Consider the following 18,342-nt stretch of genomic DNA (forward strand, 5'->3'; position numbering starts at 1 on the left):
TTAACTGCAAGTGGTAATAAGGACAATCTGAGCTCAATGCTATTTCAGAAACTGTGGTCAAGCAGGTTGTAACTGGGGCTTCTGAAATGCTTCTGAGTGGTTTGCTCTTGCAGTTAAACCATGTGCACCCACTGGCAGCAACAGCTAATTGCTCATGTGGACACGGAGAAAGAGAGCAAAAGGCTAACCACAGGAAAAGGCAACCCTGATTAGGCCTATGAGCAATATTCAGTGTGTTAAGTGTGATGACATTTGTGACATTAGGGAAGTGAAAATAAAAGATTGTGTCGGAAAAGAACTTTTTTTCCCCCAAGCGCTGGAGAAGTTTAAAGAAGACCGTTCTCTGCCTTCTCTTCAGTTATCCCCATGGCTCCTTACTTCATCTTGCAGTGGATCCTAATGGTCCTATTTACAGGTAACTAAGGTGAATAAGAGATTAACAGATAGTGGATGGGGCTTTGACAAGTAATTCGTGTATAATAGTTACTGAATTTTCCTGGAGAGAGAGTAAATGTGGACTAAATTTGATGTCTCCGAAATAAGGCTGGTCATGTGTCCCAGTGTTGTAGTTTGCACAGACTCTGCAATTTCTGCAATGTAAATAATAAGCCGGAGCTGCTCAATAGCCTTCTGTGGAGCTCCTCCAGCTTTCATTTTGTGTTATAAAAAGGAAATTTCTGGGCATTACGGTTGCAAAAATAATCATCCAAATGTGAACCATGAGCAGCGGGGGCTGAAATATCTACTGGCAAACTACAGTTGCATAAAACTTATTTGTCTTTCTATACTGTGATGGAAACAGTTGTGAAGATAATGGGCCACATAATGCCGTCAGTCCAGGGAGATCTGCTTTAAATTAAAAAATGAAAAATGGCAGGATATGGTCCATATGCTGTAAAGTGGGATTACACGTTTTGTCTCCTCCTGTTTTTTATTTTATTTTATTTTTTTAAATAAGAGGTGGGATTCAAAAATGTTTTTTTATTAAGTACTAATACAGTCTCTTGTCAGAGCTGAGTTTCTCACAGGTTACTGTGGCAAAGTTGTAGTAGGAAACAGATTTATTACTGAAAAGGTCTTTTCCTGAAAAAAAGAGAAGAGGTTGATTAGCTAATGTTATCAACCTTGCCCACCTAAATCAAGGTTAAAGGTGTTCGACTGTGTTTTCACTGAGAACAGGTCAGGATTAGCTTTACTAACCCCTTCCTAATATTGATCTCATTTAACATACAAACCCATTTATACTGGACCCATTTGCATTGGAAAGTATTAACACCCACTGCAGAGCATCCTGCCCCGGTAGCATTAGGAGTTACTTGATTGAGGAATTAAGGCTATTGATACCTTACTGTTCCATTTGATAGGACGTTTATAATACCTGTTCTAACAACAGCAGAGCTTCCTTTGAAATATGAGGAGTTAGAATAAGTATTCAGAGTTCTCCTTCTGTGTGCTCAGTTAAGGGCTGGTTTTGATTGATATCTGGATCAACCGACCAGGAATGACTTTGATTAACACCCTTAGCACAGAAGATTTAATGCATTGGAGGAGGAGTAAATACACAGTATCCTGGAACTGATACAGAGAGAAACAGTACAGCTGGCACAGAAATACTGCTGCTTCCTACAGCTCTCGTGTGCTGGTTTTGAGGCCATTCGATTTACAGGGAAACCAAAGGGATTTTTACGACTGAATTAGGTGACTAGACAAAACTTCGCATACACAGAGTATGTGAATTAAATATAGAAGTTGAAAAGCAGGGCAGAAAAGTTTTGAAACCCCTATTCAGATGAATGGGGAAGTTTGTAATCTGGTGGGAGTGGAGGATGTTAGATTTATGGTAATTCTAAAAGGAAATGCAGCCTGATGCCATGTGTCCAAAGAGGAAGACAGGTTATAAGGTGCATGGGGGGTTTTAAAGTTAGCTCTGTCTTTTATTCCTTGTTCTATTGAGCGTGTGCATGAGGAAAAAGAGCGAAAGCTAGCTCACTAAAAGGATATTTTCCAAGGGTTTCTGCCACTTAACTGGCTACTTGCAAACACAATATCAGGTGCACGTGCAAGTTCACCGGCCCAGCATTTTTCAAGGAAGATGGAGCTGCAGATCCAGGGTGAAGATTGGCCCTGTGCAGAGGACCAGCACAAGTCTGCTCTTCCATGAGAGATGCGATTCAAAGTGAGCAGGATGTAAGGGGTGCATATACTTTGTGCTGGATCTCTGCATTGGGGTGAATTTTGCATGCCCTGAGGGCTATCTTGAGAGTCTAGCCCAGAATATGTGCCCACTAGGGAATTTTGAAACCACAGCGTCTTCATGCAAGTGGAATTCAGCCGTTGAAGTCTGTCTCACCAGTTTCTCCTAGTATTGCCTCCACCAGGAGACCAGCCCATGCCAGCTGCCCTGTGCTAGCTTATTAGACCAAACTCCTTACCCCTGCAGCCAGAGACAGGCAGTAATCTGGCTTGTGAGCCTGCAGCAGCAACATGCTTCACCTCACACTGTCTGGGTTCTGGCTCAGAAAGGACAAGGAGAGGATCATGGACTGAGTAAAACCCAACCAGATCCTCCCATTAAGAACTACCGGGTCTGAGTTATCAGTTCCAGGTACTGCAGGAACAAGTCTTGCACAGGTCCTGGTGAGGCTCATACTCTCCTGAACCCCTGTGAGTGAGGAGTCAAGAGGGGGTCTGGAGAACTGGATATGCACAAAGCCGCATTATAGCTGAGGTGGTTATAGTCACCGCTGTCAGGGGATCTGTAACAGTTGCCTGTGGGAACCATCCAGGGACACAATAGGGGTCGTGAGCCACTGTCAGGAGGATTAGCCAGGATAGCTTCCCTCACAAACAAGCGACACCCACATGAAGATGGATTTGTGTGCCTTTGCATGGTTCCCAAACTGTCCTGGGTCCTGACAACTGAACTCCTGTTAGGTCAGGGAGTCGCACACACAGCTGCTGAGAGAATTGCCCATATGTAGGTGGGGCTAATCCAAGAGCTGTTCTCCTTGCATCTTCCTAGCCATGGTCAGGAGGGTGAGACAGCAACTGGGCACATCAGTGCTTCCTGGGCTTGGACAGAATCACCCTGTGGGCAAACGCACCATGGCCGCACTGTGTGTCCTGCTGTCATCCTCCCCTGTTGGGGGAAGAGGGGGAAACACACACCTCAGTGGACCCACTTGCAGTGGAGGTACGTGGAGAGCTTACAGAGTCGGTGTTGTGTTGTGACGGAGATGCCAGGCAGGTCCCATTAGCCTGTGCATTGTATCCTAGCCCTGTTTCAATTACTGTTGTATCTTTGTCTGCAGGTCTCACAGTGTCAGGCTCTCCAGTGAGAGGAGTGGTGGGTCAGAACGTCACTTTGCCCTGTAAATACCGAGTTAATCACCAAAAGGACATCACAAAAATGTGCTGGGGCCAGGGCAGCTGTCCTTCTTCCCAATGTTCTCAGACAATTCTCCGGACAGATGGATGGAAGGTAACCGAGCGTCAGTCCAGCAGGTACCGGTTAGAAGGGAATCTCGCTCAGGGGGATGTGTCCCTCACCATAGTGAATGCAGCAGAAGCAGACGGAGGGGTGTACTGCTGCCGTGTGGAGATCTCTGGTTGGTTCAATGATCAGAAGAACAATCTGGAAGTTGTGATTGAGACAGGTGAGCAGAGCTTTTGTATGAGTGTCCTTGAAGGGTAAAACTCCTGCCATCTGGCTGACTTGCACAGCTTGTGAGAGAAACAATGTAATGATGTCCTGTGGTGTTACCCATTATGGCATTGAAGCTGTATCGTTACCACTGCCATCGGGGTAACCCCAGCAGAGCCAGTGCCCGGGAATGGAGACTTCGGGCCTTTGAGCCGTGGCACATGACTCATCAGCATTCTTAGCTGCTCCACGTGTAGCATGCAAGAGAGTGGGCCATGGAGCACGTTTCTATCCTGGCTCATGCACAGTAATTCTCCCACTGACGAGGGGCATTTTTAGCAACCAGCCAGGTGCCCAAACCACTGCCAACTGCCAGTCCTAGAATATTGATGATTTTGCTTATTGCCAAGAGTAGCTATGTAGTCGGCCTTTGCAAGCACTTAACTAAGGCAAGCCGGGCTGGGGTAAGCAGCAATCCCATGGAGTAAACCTGACTCTGTCTCCTCTCTGATATGCTGGGGTAAGTGTCTGTGGAAAAACTGGAAGTCTCTATATCTGACTTTTGGAGTGCGTGTGTTGGGGCCCATGAGACTGCAGACTCTGCAAAAACACATCTGTCTACCTAATGGATTAAAAAGTGCTTCCTTAATGGTTTTTCTATGATTGACATGTTGTTGAGGCAATTGTAGCAGTTACTAACATAAAAGGGGTAGACAGGTCTGAGGAATTTGGATTTGACCTTCTGGACATCTCTTGAAATCCCCATGGACAGGCGGATAGCTGGCCAATTGAACGTTGTCGTTTGACCACTCGAGACCCTTCCAGACCGTGGGTAACTATTGTTTGGGGGTGATCTATAATCTGTTATGTTTGTATGTGCTTGAGACTAAAGCAGAGACTTTGGGTAAAGGCATTCTGGTGAGAGTGCTGGAGAATAGTAAAGGGAAGGTTTTAACTTTAAAATATTCCAGGTTGTTAACAAGACATTTCTTTTGTTGTTTTTTATATATTTCTATTATTTTATTATTTTATACCTTTCTATTATTAATAAAACATTTTATTTCCTTCAGTTTGTGGGACGTATCTTGCAGACTGTTGTAGGATATGTGGTTTTTGTTTTGTTTTTAACACCAGCTAGGGTCTCCCTCACACGTCAATATTTGAACATTACCTCAGGTAATGTTTATCCAAGTATTCAATATCTCTGGTTTGTGTGTCTCTCTTTGTAACAGGCCCCCAGACAGGGAACAAAATTACATATTGGACAAATGCAGTAGCTAAGCTTTACCAAACACGTTTTTTACAAAATCTTCTCCCTGTTATCTGGAAACTTGCCTCATCCAACCCCTACCTGACTTTCTTGCCTGCACATAGAAACCTAGACTAGTCTCTGATCTGTGTCACAGAATCTCCGCATGTTGCGCCCTAAAGCACATTTTCCTTTCAAACCTTCTGGGTCAAATTCATGCCTAGCATAAACATTGCAAACACATACACATGAGTAACTTTACTCAGAAGAGGAAGTGAAAATTGTACTGGAATGATGGTTTTGTTCCCTTGTGCCTTGGCATAACGCTCTTACTAACAGTCTTAGCAATATGGCATGTAACATCCAGGAGAGTGCTTCTCTCATTAGTTAGGCACAATAATCCACTCTTGTGGGTAGATGTGTTCATGTTCCTCCTTCTCGGGCAGATCCGGTGCACATGAAAATGAATGAAAGGTTCCCATCAACCTTAATGGGCTCTGGGTCACACCCTAACTCATGAAAATAAAAAGGATACTATTGTGCCTGTGGTGACAGACATCACACAGTTCTGCAGGGCTCCCGAGCCCTTGGTGACATGTTCTCCTCGGAAAGCCTGGCCCTCTCTCTGATTCCTGGGATTCCAATGTTATAATGCCTCACCCTGGTACTGGGAAACCTGCCTGGTGCAGACCCTGCCTGACTTCTGTTCCTGCCCCTAGAAACCTAGACTAATCTCTTCGCCATACCACAGAACTTCTATATCTTCCCCTACCCAGCCATGTTTCCTTTCAAACTTGTGGGGCCAAATTCAGACCTGGCATCAGCAGGTGCAGCTCTGTTGAACTCAGAGTTGTGCTCTTGCACCAGGTATGAATCTAGCCGTCTCTCTTGGCTGAGGAGGAGTTAAATGATGCCAGGGCCTGGTGCTGGCTCTCCACATATAGGTGAATTTCAGCCCTTGGGGAGCACTCATGAAAGTACTTTTTTTGGAGCCAGCGATCATCGACATAAGTCAAGTTTGTACAACTCAGCCTTAAGTAATTTATCTGGCAAATAACAAATTTTAAAATGTACAACTCCAGTTGTGGCAACAAGTAAAATCAAAACCTCAAATCTTACCCCAAGCTGATTTATTTTACGTGCAAAAGGCAGAAGTCCAGACGCTCCAGGAAGTCCACTAGGATGTTCGTTGTTGATTTTACATGGAAGGAGCTGGCAGGCTATGGTGACAGATGGCAGGATAAACCCCCAGACAGATACATCGATAGTGTAACTGTGATTTTCATTCTCTCTCCTTTTGCTGCACTGTATTGTCCTGCAAATAAAAGTTACAAAGTAATTTTCTTCTTGTAATAGACCAGATGGATAATGGGATATGGTTTTATTGCTGGTGATATGTTGTTAAAACATTTTATTTCTTTCAGTTTGTTGGACGCATCTTGCTGACTGTTGTAATATGTGTGTTTTTTGTTTTCTTTTTAACACCAGCTAGGACCTCCACTGCAGGCCCTCACGCTTACACACCTGAACACACCTCAGGTAATGGTTAGCCAAGGATTCAACCTCTCTGTGTGTGAGTCCCTTTGTAAGGGGATCCCAGAAGGGAATTAAATAAGAAAAAATAGCTGAACTGATATGCTACTGATATGCTGAGATCAGAGCTGGGGCTGTAAATACTAACTGGAAATTATGAAATAATGTCCCATCCTGCAAACACACACACACACACACACACACATATCACCTTGCTCACAAGTTGCAAAACTTTGTTTTAATATTTCAGATCTATTCTCATTGGGGTTGAAAATATTTTCCCTTGGACTTGTATATTATAATATCTGATCCCCTGTGATCTAACAATAAGCCCCAAGCAAAGATGGGAAGATCTGCAGGGGTCTTTTAAACAATTTGCAGCCCACTAAAACTGTTTTGTTTTTTAATATTTATTCTTTATATTTTGCTTTTGAGCCTTCTGAGCTCAGCTTGAACTTCAAACCAGAAATGCCAGCTTCATTCATCTGGATTTTGTGAGTTCAGCAACTTTAACATGTTTCCAGACAGTTCTGTTGCCCTCTCAGAAGAGGAAGTGGAAACCTTTCTCAGCATGTGATGTGTCTCTAGCTGCAGAGAGACATACCGTTGTATTACTTTGATGCCCGGTAATGCCACCCTTTCCCAAGCAGAGACAGCAGCTGAAGCAGACCATCCCATTTAGAATCAGAGCATGCGGGAATGGATTTCAATTGCAACCGTGGAGGCACTTGACTCTGGGATCCCCTTAATTTAAACAGGAGGGGACTCCATTTTCACTAATTGTAGATCTTCAGCTAGCACATTTTCAGTCTTGGTTTTATTGCTCGTGGGGTTATTCAGTAATCAAATGACAAATGCATTGAACCATTGTAGTAAAGATATTGCAATTTGTAACCCTGTGTTTTAAACACTGTACGGTGCCGTAAGCCAGGAAATAGGCACCACAACAAGATGCTCTAGCTGTGGCTTTTGCAAGTTTGTCACGCTGTGGCCAGCCTCAGTGCTACATAAATGTGTTCTCGGCGTTGTGAAGTCTTGTATGCAACTCCACTTGCCCTTTACAGAGCCATCGAAAGCCCATCGATTCTCAGGCGAGATCCGTTTACTTTAGATAGAGAAGTGGGCGTTGTGTAGCTATGAAGAAGGAAAGAATTATTAGCTGTGCTAAGTGATATGTTGGTTTATCTTATCGTTGCTCAGCTGCTGCGAATGCCAGTGACACATCTTCCACCATCGCCCCACAATGGCCATTGGTTTTCAGTTCGGAAGCCCCTGAGGATGTTTCAATAGTAAGTGGTCAGACCGGAACGGTGACTGTATTGTCTCTGCAGATCACTTTCCATTCTCTCTTTTGGTTGGAAAAGAGAAATTGAGTCTGTCCGTTCGGTGGCGGGAAATAGAGCTGATGCGTTTGTTACCAAAATGCAAACAAACTCCAGTGACGTGTAGAAAGGGCTAATCCTGGAGCCCTTACTCACTCCTTACTGAGCTGAAAGGGAGTTTTGTCTAATTAAAGACTGAAGTCAATAAGAATTGAAGGCACGTATCACTTCTCAGGATCAAGGCTTGAATAAGGACTGCAGTTTTTGGCCCTAAACGCAGGCTCTTGCAATGAAGAGCTGCTGCTTTAAACTATAAATAAAATATAATGTACACCCATTCTACGTAAATGAATGGGGTTTGGACACCTCGCTCCCTTTAGGCACCTTTGAAAATCCCAACCGTAATCAGCGTCCAGCTGTATGGAATCTTGGCAGCGTGTCTGTGGAAATCACACACGGTCTCAAGTTGAGTGCATTATCTCAAGGGTGTGTTTACCATTTATCTTGCAGCCAAATGATTTTTTCAAGTCCTGCATATGATTTCTATTCCTGCCCCTCATGCCCTCGTGTTTTGTGTTTCAGCAGACTGTGTTGACATCAATCCGTCAGCTAATGGAGCCAGAATCCACGCGGTCAGGGATGCATATTGGAATCAGCATTTTTGTGGTACTTCTAGTCATCCTGGTTTTGGCCCTAATTCTATCCAAAAGTAAGTGATTTTAGAGAGACGATAATCCAAGGACATGGATAGTTTTATTTCTCTGCTTCCCTAGGACCTCAGACGATGATGGCTACTCAGAGGATGCCCTACATCGGGGTGGCCAAACTGCAGCTCCTTTCTGACCTTGAAGTCTATGAGTCTATGAGCTGCATGCAGCTCTTTTACAGTTAAAATGTGGCTCTCAGAGCCCCCCATTCTGCGCCTACTAGACTGGAGTGGGAACTTGGGGCTTCTGCCCTGTGGTCGGGTGGAGGGGCTGGGGGCTTCTGTCCAACAAGGATGGGGGTCTCAGGACTTCTGCCCCACTGGAGGTGCCTGTTGAGGCTTCAGCCCCAAGCCACGGCAGGTGCCTTCCCTGGGGCAGGATTTCCCAGCCAACCACCCCGCTGCAGGGCAGGAGCGCTGGCAGGCGTGTCCCACAGGCTGAAGCCCCGAGCCCCAGCAGTCGTGCCCGGCTCTCGAACTTGTGAAGATGATCGTATCAGAGGGTCAGTACGTTTGGCTCCCCCTGCCCTAATATCGACCCATCTCCATGCTGCACTGGCCCTGCCAATACCCCAGTCCGTGCTGCCCAGTTTGTACACTGTGCTCTCCTGGCCTTACCTGATCCCAAGGGAAGCTGCAGCTGCTTTGTGCGACTACAGCCATGATGTTCCCTTTTGCAGACTTTCTCCCATGGAGGCTCTCGGTCAGGGTATACACGTGGGTGTATACACATGAGTTTGGCCTCATATAAATAATGGGTGTTTCACATATTTAAAGGACCCACTTTAAAGCTCCCTTATTTCAGTTTTTGCACTTGACTTTTTCTCATTAAACCTGCTGCTTTTTTAAAAAAATGATTTTCAAACTCATTTCTTCTCCTCCTCTCCCCCCTCCCTCCCCCGCTTTCCTATTTTGGACGATCCTCAGGGTATTTCCCCAACAGACAGAAGCTGAAGACTTTGGCAAGGTAAATGCTATTCACTATGCTATTTCTGCCGTAGCCATAATCAAAAACTAGGTCCCCAAATGTCTGCACCTTTGGTAGGACAGAAAGAAATGTGCCAGTTAGACACTCCTGGACACATGCTGACATTTCCAGAGCTCCACGCTTTTCCTTTGATTGGCTTTATCATATCAGGACAGATAATCAGACACAACGATGCAAAATGAGAAATTCATTATCATTGCTATTCCTCATTGCTTAGTAAACGAAAATGAGTCGGTTGATCTGGCTCGTGGGTTGGATATCTTGATATCTTGATATTATATTAAGCAGCAGGAGATCTTCAGGCCTGCGGTGCCTTATAAATACATAATGATTAATTATTACCGGCGTCTAATAGTAAATGCTACTATGGTTCATATTTTCCAATACACCGGCTGCTTTGGAGATCGGGTTTCTTGTGTTTCTGTTTTGTTATTTATGTTTTACTGGTCAGGGTCTGTTCCTCTCTCTGCAGCTCGGTCTCATTTTCCAACGCAGAACAAGGAGGCTTCCAGAGCACGTTGGAAGCTGGGGTCCATGCAGAAGAGAACATTTATACGATGGACTAAGGAATGATTGGATGCTTGCCCATATCAACACTGTGGCTTTAGCCAGTTACTACAAAACGAGCACAGTTTATACAGCACTCTAAACTATATGTTCTATTGACCTTGTTTGATACAACTGAGAATACTGAAGATGGGTGCTCCTGGTGGAGGGCACATGGACTGACAAACTGTTACTTGCATCACTCCAGTTAAGCAAGAAGTGTCTACAACAGGGGTCGGCAACCTTTCAGAAGTGGTGTGCCGAGTCTCCATTTATTCACTCTAATTTAAGGTTGTGCGTGCCAGTCATACATTTTAGCGTTTTTAGAAGGTCTCTTTCTATAAGTCTATAATATAGAACTAAACTATTGTTGTATGTAAAGTAAATAAGGTTTTTAAAATGTTTAAGAAGCTTCATTTAAAATTAAATTAAAATGCAGAGCCCCCCGGACCGGTGGCCAGGACCCGGGCAGTATGAGTGCCACTGAAAATCAGCTTGCGTGCCACCTTCGGCACGCGTGCCATAGGTTGCCTACCCCTGGTCTACAAATTCGAGGCTAAGACTTTGCCAGTCTATTGCAAACACAAGGCTCCCACTGTTTAGTGCCATTCTCAGAATCCATTCACCGAATGGGAGCGATATGAGTATATTACATTTGTTATCAGATGCAAATTGCCACTTCTGATAGTGAAAGAGAGCAACGCCACAATGCCTAAGTGTTAGGGTAGTATGAATTATAAACACTTGGGAATTCATTAATACCAGTGTTTCTCCTAGGAGCTCCCTCCTCTGTGTCTCCTTTTCATCCGTCTCTCTGCACTACACATTCATGTGAAGTCTTTTGCGATATCTATGCAATGTGGCTAAACAAACTGGGACAATGGGGGGCAGGAAGAAACATCAAAAATATTCTATATGTCACCACAATTTGGGTGTAAGAAACAGGTGCAGCTGAACAGAGTTTAACTGCAAGTGGCAATAAGGACAATCTGAGCTCAATGGTAATTCAGAAACCGTGGTCAAGCAGGTTGTAACCGGGGCTTCGGAAATGCTTCTGAGCGGGTTGCTCTTGCAGTTAAACCATGTGCACCCACTGGCAGCAACAGCTAATTGCTCGTGTGGACACGGAGAAAGAGAGCAAAAGGCTAACCACAGGAAAAGGCAACCCTGATTAGGCCTATGAGCAATATTCAGTGTGTTAAGTGTGACGACATTTGTGACATTAGGGAAGTGAAAATAAAAGATTGTGTTGGAAAAGTACATTTTTTCCCCCCTCAAGCCCTTGAGAAGTTTAAAGAAGACCGTTCTCTGCCTTCTCTTCAGTTATCACCATGGCTCCTTATTTCATCTTGGAATGGACCGTAATGGTCCTATTTACAGGTAACTAAGGTGAATAAGAGAATAACAGATAGTGGATGGGGCTTTGACAAGCAATTCGTGCATAATAGTTACTGAATTTTTCTGCAGAGTAAATATGGACTAAACTTGATGTCTCCTACATAAGGCTGGTCATGTGACCCAGTGTTGAAGACATCTGCAGGGATGAGCAGGCTGCGGCAGTTGTGATGATGTAGATGTAAAGAGGGATTTGTTTACGTGAATGTTTCAAGCAACAAAAGTTTAACTGCGTTTTTGCTGAGGCAAAATCTATTCATTCTTGGTTACCAAGGAGGGTTCAATCCTGCTGGGTCCTAAGGGCTTCCAGGAAGATGCTGAAACTCCTCAACTTCTAAGAAGTCAATTCGAATGGAGAGTACTCAGCACTTCCCAGAAGGCACTCAGCACCTTGGCAGGTCAGGCTCTTAATACATAGAATACGTCCATTTTGTTGTCTCAGTTAATTATGACTAAGCACATTTTACTTTGGAAACAATACATCCGGTTCTTCCTCTGTGCTTTTTTAAAAAAACTGATATGATTCATACCATTAACCACATTAGTGACAGGCTCTCCCATTTCCAGAACTCTAGGAAACTAGAAAAAAACACTAGCTACCCTGAAGAATGAATAATAAATTCCTCTCACTGCTGTTACCAAGGGGAAACCAAGTCATGTTGGAAGGGTATGTCAGAGATCTTGGTAACGCAACAAATGTTGGGTTAAATTCTGCTCTCCACTTACATCAGTATAAATCCAAAATAAGTCCACTAACCGTACTGAAATTTGAATTGGATTTAAGCCGTGTAAGGGGACTGCAGGCTGAGATAAATTCTGCTTCCCGCAGACATGGGTGTAACGGGCACCCCAGTTAATGGACCCGGTTTTGGACATGTGGCCCCCATGCTTTTTGGTTGAGGGACACTGCAAAACAAAGAATGAGGATGTCCCATAATGAACTGGATTGGGATGAGCCAGCATATTTCAATTTGTACAGTCATGCAATAGAACACAACCTAACTGATACAAGTTCAGGCCATTCTGGTGGGAAGAACAGTTTTGCTCAGTTGTTTTTTAAAACCCACTTTTTCACCAGCTATATTAGGGGGCTTATCCTTCACCCTCTCACTTCCCTGGTCCTTCTCGCATGAACAGAGAGCAACAATACCCGAAGTCCAAAGCGCAAACAATTTGATGTTTATTGGGGTGAACTTCCAGCAAGCATGATTCCAGTTTCCTTCCTTAGTGTCCCCCTTCCCAGCTCTGACACCACAGAGCCTTGCTTATGTCCCTGTTCCTGTTCCCACTCCCTGTTCCCATTCCCTCCCCTTAACAAAACATGATCCCAATTCCCCCACCCCCAGTCCCTGTTCCCATTCCCCCCCCACTTCCTGATTGACTGCAGATTATATAGTAAAACTTGAGTTCTGCTTAGCTATATCTTAACCAAGCATTTTACTGAAATTTAACTAACCAATTCTAACATACTGTAACATGGTTATTTAACCAATTATATCCCACCACCTTAATTGGTTTACACCTAACAAAATTAATTATACAGCAGACAGAAACAATCACAGAACCAGACAGAGGCCATGCAAATAAACATACAAAACAATACAGAAGCGAGGATTTCACATCCCAGCTGTTGATAAGTGAGTTCTTGCCAGACAGGATGCTATCACACTAAGTTTCCTTTTACATCTTCTAGGCTCTTCCCTTTCTCTGGAGGTGACAGGAATATCAGGACGGATTGTGTTCCTTACAGCCCAATAGCACCTTGTTTTAATGTGACTAGTTTGGAAGGTGAGGATGTGACCGTTCACTTCTCAGCTTAGGGCTGCCTCTCCTGCTTAGCCAAAGGCCTTACTTAGCCTAAGAACAGAGCCTCAGACGGTCACAGTACGACAAGGCCCTTTCACAGACAGACAGTGATTTTGATTCTTTCTTTTCTACCCCTATAACTAGCTAAGTGATAAGAATACACCTACATTCTTAAAGTCTTGGCCTTTACAGACAGGCCTGAATAGCTATATCCTAACAAGCTATATCTAGGAAACTAGAGCAGATTTAAGGTAAAGACCTAGTATGTACAAGACAGAGCCAAATATCTCCTGATACCAGTCAAGGTAAACTTATTAGAATTAATCCAGCTGGTGATGCAGGAAAGCCAATGTGGGGGTTACTTTCAAAGGAATGATTAGGAAAATTAAAGTAAGCAAACTGTCCATCGTCAGTCATTGCTTTCAGTGGAGTTACACTAGGCATGACCTTTATTCACTCTTATTGTCCACCAAGCTGTAGAGAGACAATAATGCTGAGCAATAAATATTATGGTGACAGTGTTGATTTTAATCACATCCTGTATGTGAGATTCGCTGGCTCAGAGAAAGTGTTCAGAATAAAAAGGAAATTGGGTCTGGAGTCCCTCTCCCTAAACTCTGGGTTAAGAAAGCAGCGGTATCTGTCAATGAGAAACGAAACACAGGATGAGATTGAGATTTAGAGAAACTTCACCTTCCTGGTCATTAGAATTGTAATAGCCTAATTATTTTGCTATATCACTGGGATTGTCAGAAAACCAGTCTGTATTTTACTGATACATTAGAATGAGCTTCTGGTCTCACACCTGCATTACTCCTGCATTACATCCTGCGAGTGAAGTCAGAATCTGTCTTCAAAAGTCAAAACAATGAGATCCTATCTGTAGTCCTACGGCAGGACTTACAGCAGCTCTTGCTGTTGACTTCAATAGGAGCAGTTAGGCCAATGAAGGATTTTTAAAACCCATGTGAATGTCCATTGCAGCACAGACTGTTCTTTGGATCAGCTGTGTGTTGCACCAGACCGAGTCCTAATCCGTCACTCTTCCAATAGTTTAACAATCGAGTCTGCTCATCTCTTACCAGAAATCATCCTGACTACCTGAAAATCTTTGTGTGTGTTTGTTTTAAATCAAAATTACAAAACTTTCTCTGAGAAGCACCTTCGAGGATCTTGGTACAAAATTATGTCTAGGTTATATGAAGATAAAAGTTATGGTTACAGCATCCTTCCTGTTTGTCTACTCCACACCTTTATCTCTAAAATGGATCTCTGTTAACGTGAGGAAACAGTCTGAGATTGTATAGTATGCTTATAAAAATGTTCAAAGAGTTCACAGTTCCTTCTGCCTTTGCATGCCAACTGCAGGAAGTCTCTGAACCCCCCGATACCTGGAAGTTCCCCTGTAACAAGACAGGGTGATTCCAACATTGGTCAGTAAACAATTAATGCTGCAAAAACTTAAATCGCTCCCCATCAAACATTGATGTGTGGCTCTGTGATACAGCCGGAACTCACAGCTAACAAAAGACTGGCGTTCCCCTCCCCTCCTTTTATCCTACCCCTCTTTGCTTACTCTGGGTATTATGATGCATCTGGTATTTGGATATATTTGTATTTGGAATAATAAAACATTATAAATATACATAAAGGAAGGCCCGGATTCCAATCCCCCTGTAGTCATTGCGAGTCTTTCAACTGATTTCAGTGGCCTCTGGATCTGGCCCTTAGGGTATGTCTCCATCACAGCAAAAACACCCCAAACCTCACAGTGCTGAGTCTCGGAGCCCCAGTCAGCTGACTCAGGATTGGGGGGCTGAAACAGCAGGACTAAAGATAGCAGTATATGTTTGGGTGAGGGGGATGGGTCTCCGAGCGTAGGCTCCGAGGCTCTCTGCCAAGCAGGTTTTTTTGTGGTGTAGATGTACCCTGAGTGATCAACAACACAGATGTCCAAATCTCAGTAGGAAGCTGTCTTCCTCTTCATTTAATGCGTGCTCTAAAAAACGGACACGTTAGTTAGCACGGTGGCAGTGAGCAAGAGACACTGGGAACTGATCCTCAGGGAAGCTGGCATTTCCTTGTCCAGCGGTGAGAAGCCCCCACAATGCAGCAGTGTAGGGTTAGCTCTTCAGAGTGCTCTGATCAGAGTCTCAGTTTCCAGTCTGCCCAGCTGTTCTCCCTCATTCCCACAGTTTCTCAGGGCTGGAACAAAACACTGTGCTGAACTGTGTCCTGTATTTGTTTTGCCTGATCCCACTAGATACAGTTATTGATGAGTGACTGACTGTATGCCGTTCGCTATAAGGCAGACAGTAACTGCGTGCCGTCTGCACATTCCTATTGACTCTGTCCTGCAGTGCATTAAAGATCTGAGACTCCAGCTGGTAGCTAAAGCAGGATCCTTTGAATACTTGGAGAAGGATCCAACGGTTTTGACTGGACTTCTGCTGACTGGCTGTTTGCTCCAACCCTCCTCTCCTCCTTCACAGTCCCGTCACCTATGTTTCACTACACTCCTGCCCTTTTTTTCCTTTTCTCCCCTGCCCTGTCCCTTTCATCCCCCTTTTCTTTCCATCTAGCTGCCCCCCCAACTCAAGCCACCTGCCAAAACAACCCCGGGACTAACGTGACGTGTGCTGTGCTCATATTGTTCGTTCTGCTTCGGTGTCTTCCCCCTTCCCCCACCCTGGGTCTGTCTGTAATGACCAGCTACAAAGCAACTCACTTGAAATGAAATGTGAATGAGCAGATCAGGAACGGACAGACTGATTAAATGCTTTTTTTTCAGAGGCCTTTTTTGATCTCAAACCACATACTTGGCTAGACACAATTCTCATTTCAGCTGGACAAAGAGCTCTTACCTTAGGACCAAAAGAGAACAATTTACTAAGTATCCCACTGTACAAGGAAAGCGAGATGAGAGAATGATGAAGCCAGTTATTTCCCTAGGGATTTGACTACAAATTAGTAAAATAATGTTACCCCCCTTTGACCCAAGCCGTTAACCAGTATTCAGGGTCTTGTGGGTTCTTTCTCTTAGGGGGAGAAATTGATGATGGAGTCAGGTATTCTTTGATGCAATCTGGTTTGTTTGCAAAGAACGTACATAAAGGTCCTGTTTCCCTGAACACAGCATGTGCAGTTAGTCGTTGGCTCCGGGGGTGTCGTCTCTGGGTGCTGCACTGGTTCTGGCCAGGTAGCCCGTACAGCAGGCTTGATCAAATTGCCCAACAAGACGACAAGACATGATTTAGTAGCAAAGCCACCTGGCCAGCTTTATTGTTGACGAAGCACAGTCCTAGCTCTCCGGATCAATGTCTACAGTTACACTAGCACGTATACGTCCATTGCAATGGACACAGCTCAGTGAATGGCAGGACTTTTCATTCCCACCTCGGCTGGCCAAAGACACCCCCTCTGAGGCTCCATTTTATACACCGATACAAACAAGTTACGTATTGCCCCTCTGATGTGGTTAGTTACCACCCTTTCCTTGTACATGTTGGTTTGATCAAAACTAGGGTGACCAGATGTCCCGATTTTATAGGGACAGTCCCGATTTATGGGTCTTTTTCTTATATAGGCTCCTATTACCCCCCACCCCCGTCCTGATTTTTCACATTTGCTGTCTAGTCACCCTAATCAAAACATCTCTATCCATCACGCTGTCATCTGACCTTATCTTTAAGGGGGGGTGGGTGTCAGTGTGCCCTTGTATCAGCTTCGGAGAGTGTGTTTGTATCATACTTAGTAGCAGGGTGTTCTGGTACCACCCTTCCGGAATGTGCTTGCATGAGTGTCCTGTGCTTAGCTCTTCTCAGGAATGTTTGTTATTTTGCAATATCAGCCCTGTTCTTGCCAGTTTCTGTGAGTTTGCGCTCTGACTTCTGCCTACAGCCTGACTTTTGCTAACTTTGCTTTATATTAGCAGGGCTTGACCACTACTTTGCTTTATATTAGCCGGACTTGACCACTGCCTTAGGCCTCATACCAGGCCTCTTATACAAGGCCTGATGTCTCATGTTCTCTCTTTCCGCTACAGCATGAATCAAACAGCAGGAGGCAGTTTGCTCACAGTTCCAAGTCTCTCTTCAGCCAGCACTCTACCCAGAAGCTCTCTCTTTGGCTACATCTACATTACGAGCTAGGTGTGTGATTCCCCTGGTTGTGTACACACGCTGACTCTCATTGGGTAGCCACGGTAGAATGGGTTGTGGCAGCAGAGACATGGTGGGACTGTGCTGGATACAGACCCGCTTGTTTGAGGCAGGTTTGTACTTGCAGCTGCTACATGTGCTACCATAGCTACACTGCCAGTGAGGGCTAGCATGACTGTGTGTCCCCAAGCAAGGCATCACATGCCTCCCTCATAGTGTAAACATGGCCTCAGCTGGTTTCTCAGGGTCATCCTACAAGTGCTTCTCTGGCTGTGTCTGGGGCTTCCTTGCTGTCTTCTCTGTCTGCTTCTGTCACCTATCTGCTGCGCTGTCTCACACAACACCCTTAAACGACACCCCGTCCCCTGCATTTGCATTCAGCCCTCCACCCACATAGCTAAGATTCCTGACAGGTCTTTCCTGTCGCCAGTATTTTGGGTGGTGGGTCCTATTGTGGCAGCTCTGTATTCCAGAAAGGAGCGTAATTGCTTTTTTTACATTTATCCTGAATGAGGAGCGGCTACTATGCCCACTAGTCACAACGAGGTTTCACCCAAGCCGTGGCAGAGCAATAATTTCCACCACACCAGTGTTGACAGAAATACGCCTGCTATGCTTTTAATAGTCTGCGGTTCAGATTTGCAAACGAGCTTAAGGGATTTAGGCACCCCCATCCCATTGAAAGTTAATGGGAGTTGGGGGGGCTATGGAACTTTGGAGGCTTTGAAAATCCAAGCCTGTAGTATTAAACTGGAAGGCCACGCCGTACATTCTCTTGTGAGACAAGTTCTGAGGTAAGTGAATCTCTGAGAACAAGGCCCAAAAACCAGAGCTCTGTCACCTAGTCAAAAAAAGAGCAAAAATGTTTCTTTTCATATGTGACCTGGCAAGAGTTTTGAGGAGGGATTTGAATCAGGTGAGGATGTGCCTTGCTGAACAGGTTTTGAGAGGCCCTCCAGGCATGGAGAATGCCACGGAAGAAAGTATGGAGACC

General features: G+C 44.6%; 1 protein-coding gene across 1 annotated transcript in view; it reads left to right on the plus strand.

Moving 5' to 3' along the window:
* LOC117881509 (hepatitis A virus cellular receptor 1 homolog) overlaps positions 1-10,242 on the plus strand; it is a 28,372-nt gene extending 18,130 nt beyond the window's left edge. Inside the window, exons 6-12 of the mRNA XM_034778859.1 lie at positions 359-415; positions 3,312-3,656; positions 6,381-6,431; positions 7,626-7,714; positions 8,330-8,456; positions 9,381-9,420; positions 9,914-10,242. Of these exons, the coding sequence (XP_034634750.1) occupies positions 359-415; positions 3,312-3,656; positions 6,381-6,431; positions 7,626-7,714; positions 8,330-8,456; positions 9,381-9,420; positions 9,914-10,007 (803 nt within the window). The 3' untranslated portion in view covers positions 10,008-10,242. The remainder of the gene's footprint in view (positions 1-358; positions 416-3,311; positions 3,657-6,380; positions 6,432-7,625; positions 7,715-8,329; positions 8,457-9,380; positions 9,421-9,913) is intronic.
* The last annotated feature ends 8,100 nt before the right edge of the window (positions 10,243-18,342 follow it).

Source organism: Trachemys scripta, chromosome 8, assembly GCF_013100865.1.
Source record: "Trachemys scripta elegans isolate TJP31775 chromosome 8, CAS_Tse_1.0, whole genome shotgun sequence".
Classification (NCBI taxonomy): Eukaryota; Metazoa; Chordata; order Testudines; family Emydidae; genus Trachemys; species Trachemys scripta.